This window comes from Strongylocentrotus purpuratus, unplaced genomic scaffold, assembly GCF_000002235.5.
Source record: "Strongylocentrotus purpuratus isolate Spur 01 unplaced genomic scaffold, Spur_5.0 spur5_scaffold_2, whole genome shotgun sequence".
Classification (NCBI taxonomy): domain Eukaryota; kingdom Metazoa; phylum Echinodermata; class Echinoidea; order Camarodonta; family Strongylocentrotidae; genus Strongylocentrotus; species Strongylocentrotus purpuratus.
The window spans coordinates 5,191,782-5,197,000 of NW_022145605.1; the positions used below are offsets into that span (position 1 = coordinate 5,191,782).

At 36.6% G+C, this 5,219-nt stretch overlaps 1 protein-coding gene across 1 annotated transcript; it reads right to left on the bottom strand.

The window, feature by feature from the left end:
• Positions 1 to 434: 434 nt before the first annotated feature.
• On the bottom strand, positions 435 to 4,560 carry LOC115926615 (E3 ubiquitin-protein ligase TRIM32-like). Its single transcript, XM_030991486.1, has one exon. It carries the CDS (start codon positions 4,529 to 4,531, stop codon positions 2,846 to 2,848), a length of 1,686 nt encoding a protein of 561 aa, XP_030847346.1. The 5' UTR covers positions 4,532 to 4,560; the 3' UTR covers positions 435 to 2,845.
• Positions 4,561 to 5,219: the final 659 nt, after the last annotated feature.

A 5,219-nucleotide genomic window follows, 5' to 3' on the forward strand; every position in this document is an offset into this window, starting at 1 on the left:
GGTAACAGCTGGGAGGCAAGGCCCTTTCGGTCCCCCCCCCCCCTGATATCTTTCTTTCCCCTTCATTCTTCTTTTTTTTCTTCCTCTTCTTTCTCTCCTCTTTCCCTTTCCCTTCTCTTTTTCTCTCTCTCTTTTTTTTGCGGGGAGGGGGGCAGGACCCGCTGCCCCCTGGATCCGCGCCTGTTCTCTCTAACTCATTAGACTTATCCCCTACCCTCTCCCCTCTTCTTCCTGATGGCTGACATTCACGCTTGCCGTCATAACCGCTGACATAATATTATAAGAATATCATCAACAAAAGCTTCTATATACCTCCTGCATGGATTCTTTAAAATAAATACTTTTGATTACTCGGTCTTTCACTTCTTTTGGATTTTTTTTTCTCTCACACCAATGACACAGGACAAAGAAAAACTTTCTGGAAATTTCAGTGATCAAATTCATAACTCCAGTTTATTTCTTCTATCCCCTTTAAGAAAATATAATGAAATCGAACATGAAATTCGTAACATAATTTGAATGGAAGATGATAACTGACATAATTCCATAATAATAATCATGCTTTTATAGCGAATAACATTGGGATGTATCTATACTCTTAACAAATATAATAAAGAAAGTTAATTAATCTACTATGAAAGAATCATGAACCTAGTAAGGGGGAATTAACTTTAATGCATACTAATAAGATAAACTACAGCATGCATTAGAAACTAAAGTATATAATACATTGATTTCCATTCCAATTAAAGGATACAAATGAGTTCTTAATAAGTACACTAGATCTCGTTTGTTAACTTCATTGTTTACATAATGTGACAAAAAATTGTTCAAACATTTTGTACATTTACACTAAACTTCTTAGTCAAACACAAAGCATATCAAAGTTTGTAAAATTCATTGCACATAATGTAACAAATAATTGTTCAAACATTTTGTACATTTACACTAAACTTCTTAGTCAAACATTAAGCATATCAAGGTTTGTTAATTTCATTGTATACATAATGTGACAAATAATTGTTCAAACATTTTGTACATTTACACTAAACTTCTTAGTCAAACATTAAGCATATCAAGGTTTGTTAATTTCATTGTATACATAATGTGACAAATAATTGTTCAAACATTTTGTACATTTACACTAAACTTCTTAGTCAAACATTAAGCATATCAAGGTTTGTTAATTTCATTGTATACATAATGTGACAAATAATTGTTCAAACATTTTGTACATTTACACTAAACTTCTTAGTCAAACATTAAGCATATCAAGGTTTGTTAATTTCATTGTATACATAATGTGACAAATAATTGTTCAAACATTTTGTACATTTACACTAAACTTCTTAGTCAGACATAAAGCATATCAATGTAACATTAACACAATTAATACTTAAATGAGTAATGTAAATTTAAATTGACCATGCAATTCAACATACATCTGTGTTATTTTCACATCTTTGGACTATAGACTTAAATACCATTTCTTGTTCCCCTTTATACAGCGGGTGATTCCTTGCTGCCAGAATAGTGTGACGATGTAAGACATGATAGTTTTAAGCTAAATCATTGGTTTCTATTTTACTGTCATGTTCAGTCTGTTAACCTATGAACATAGTAAAGGTATTTATGTATGTATTCGTAACTATATATACATACCCAATATTTCAAAGATTTCAAAGATTCTGTTGCTTGTATTAGGATTCAAATGCAAGACATGAGCAAATGAAATGGCACTCTTCAATTTTTACCTTTTCTCAACAGATCCCTCATCTGTCTCCCTCTCTTCTCTCTGTCGTTTTTCCCAAGCTTGTCAATTCTCATTTTTCTTTCTCTGTCTTTAAAATCCCTTTTTTTTGGGGGGGGGGGGGTGTTTTTATTTTCAATTTGAGGTGCAACATGTTTAACAATTTTTTTTTTAAATTTCTTATCCCAATTTTTTTGTTCCTAGTCAATTTTGGTTAAATATATTGTATTCTTTGTATAATTTTGAACAATAAAACTATGACAATAGTGTATGCTTCAGTCTTTGGACTGATTTACAAGGAATTTTCTTTAAATGAACCTAGCCGAATGAATGACTGAATTATAAATGCACGTGAAGCAAAAAGAGATAGAGGAATGTACGGGAATTAGGGATTGTACAAATAAAGGCCATTTAGAACGTTTACACAATTCACAATTTTTACGCATTTTTCCAGTAAACAACTATGACAAAAATAAATGATGTCCTACATTATCAAAAATGTTCTTGAAACAAAGAACAAAAAACATATGTATATAGAATTATGCCTTCTCCATCATTACCAACATATAAATTAATTGATTGCCAAGTATCTTGCATATTCTAAAAACAAACATTTTCAGGTACATAGTAATACATTGTATTTTGAAAACAATAATTTGCTTACGTTGCCACTACTATGAAGCATGAACACTTAGGGAATCTTATGATTATTACAAATATCTATGGAAGAAGCTGCTCATCCCCCATAATAGCGGGAATGTATGACTGTGTATTCTATTTGCAATTTATGCTTTCCGTAGATTAGAAGGTGTACTACCCTCTTCTCCTCGATTATCTAACTACATCAGTCTATAAAATAACCGCCATTTGCAATAATGAGAGCAACATCTTGATACTTCATAAGAGTAAACGTTACACTGTCTACTGCCGACAGCATTATGAAATTGGCCACCATTATTATAGCATTATAATAGAGTGGAATCTAGACCTACTCTTTGATTTACATTACATTTCGGCACAAGCTTGTTTACAAAGCAGGAGCACTGAAAGGATTGGATCCGGGAGTTTTAAAGTTCCGATATGCAAAACTGAAATTTACTCCCACGTCTCATTGAAGATGTAAAATCTATTAGAAGTGCAGAAAGCAATCTCTCCCGTCTTAAATGCATGTAAAGAGTACCAATCTCGATTTGGTTTGATTATCTTGAAGTCAGTGAGAATGTTTCTGATGTATTTGAGCTCATTTGTGTACTGAACGATGTTCAACAGACCCTGATCTTTCTTAACCCATGCGATGATAACTGAATTTTCCTGATACACAGCAGGGTAAGAGTCTTCACCATCCTTGCTGATGCTATGAATGATAGCACCAGACACATCGTTGATCACGTGTACCGTATCCCAACCATTCTTAACGACAATCGCTTGACTTGATTTCATCGCAAACATTTGCCATGGATTCAATCCGTTACACTTTATCTTTCTAATTGCCTTGCCACCTTCTGGCTTAAATACCTGTATTTTCTTGCATTCATTGTAAGCTATGAAGATCAGCCCATCCTTGTCTACAATGAGACCACCAAGCCATCCACCTTTCGCAACATCAATTGTCTCAAACGTTACATCAAGCTTTTCAAGAAGCTCGGTGTACAAGACAATTTTGTTATTCGAGTCGCGTATGACGTATCCACCATCAGGCATAACGTGTAGTGCATTAACTTGAACAGATTTCAGAACGATATCTTGCATGATGCACTCAGAAGAATACATGACTATTCCTCCCCCGTAAAAACCGACAGCCATCTCATTGTTTGGTGATATTGCCATTCCGCCCATGGCATTTCTAAGAGGCAGCGAATCTTCCCTGTACATCCATTTGGACTCCTTTTGTCTTAACTGGCCCATTTGGAGTCCATCCGATCCCAGACTCCTGAAGCCAACTCTTTCACCTTCCTCAGCAGTTCTCCTGGGCAGCTCCACATCTGGCCCAATCTGGCTTAGAAGCTCTTCCAGCGTTTGACACTTCGCTTTATGTGAGGTAAAAGCCTCTGTCTGGAGAGGAATATGAAGACCATTCTTAACCAAGTCCCGAGCTGTCTTAATCTGATCTAGCTGTTTACGACCTGACTCCTCCATGTCTCCCAATGAACTCTCAAGTTTACCTAGCTTTTGTCCGACTTCATTTTTCAACACCGTCCTTATTTTCCTCAACTTCTGAACTGATTCCTCAAAAGTATCATCTATTTCATCATTGAGTTGTTCATGTACGTTATGCACCCTTTTACGCTTGTCTACAACGAATGTAACATAGTTGTCAACGTTGCGTATCTTTGCTTTCGCTTTTGATGCAAGTTCCTCGATGTTATTCTTTTCATGGGCGCCTGCTTCAAGGATAGTGTGAGCATCCTTTGCATGCTCTGATATTGCACACTTGCAGCAGACATACTTTTTACAGTTAAGACAAAAACAGTCTTCATATTGGTTCGGATGTTTTTTACATTTGTCTTCTTGATTAAAGTTGGAATGGCCCTGGGTCTCCACATCTTCAACAAGTGATCTGACTGTTATGTTTGGCTGCAATCTACCCACGTCTCCACCAGGAACCGAAGTCTCCTCCCTGCACGTAGGACATAACAGCTTCCGATGAGACTCTATGACAGTCTCAAGACAACCCTTGCAAAAGGTATGGGAGCAGGTCAGGATCTTGGGGTCCTTGAAGAAGCTCAGGCAGACAGGACACTCCAGGTTCTTATCGACAGCCTGCTGCAAGGAAGTAGCCATCGTTGACAACTCAAGCACACGACCTGTGAAGAAAAAGTCACATCGGTGAATTAATTGGCCTCCTCATTCAAAAGTGTTTTATTTTTTATAAATAATTATGTGGATCTAGTATTGCGCTGCATAACAATACTCTTCAAGTACTAAACGCAAATAAATCTACCTGTTCGCATACATTGAATTCGTAACTCTCCGGTGTCCTCTTTCTTAAATATATCACTAGGAATATCATCTGGGAAGTTCATTACGTTACTATCTGTAAATTAAAGAACCTTTCCTTACATCCGTGCTTTATTTACAAGGGCAATATCACTCTTCATCGATATCATAAGAATAACTTGGCTTCTAATACAACTTAACCAACGAATGTCTATAACATTGAGATATCAGTCAATCTACTATATAGCTTCTAATAATATAACTCATCACTTAGCGTCTCCATTAAAGGGAGTGTATCATGGGATATACTGGTTAACGCCATCTACGTCTTCTTTTAGACAACTGCACGTAAACGAATGGACCTGATTAACTGGGTCAGCACGCTAGCGTTCGCGAAACAGACCGGAGTTCTCATCACGCTTCGGTTTCGCCTATGTTGCACGCACGTGAATACTGCGGTCGCGTCGTCCGTAGTCGTACTCTACCCGAAAATCACCGCCCCCCCCCCCCCAAAAAAAAAAACTCAGGAGAG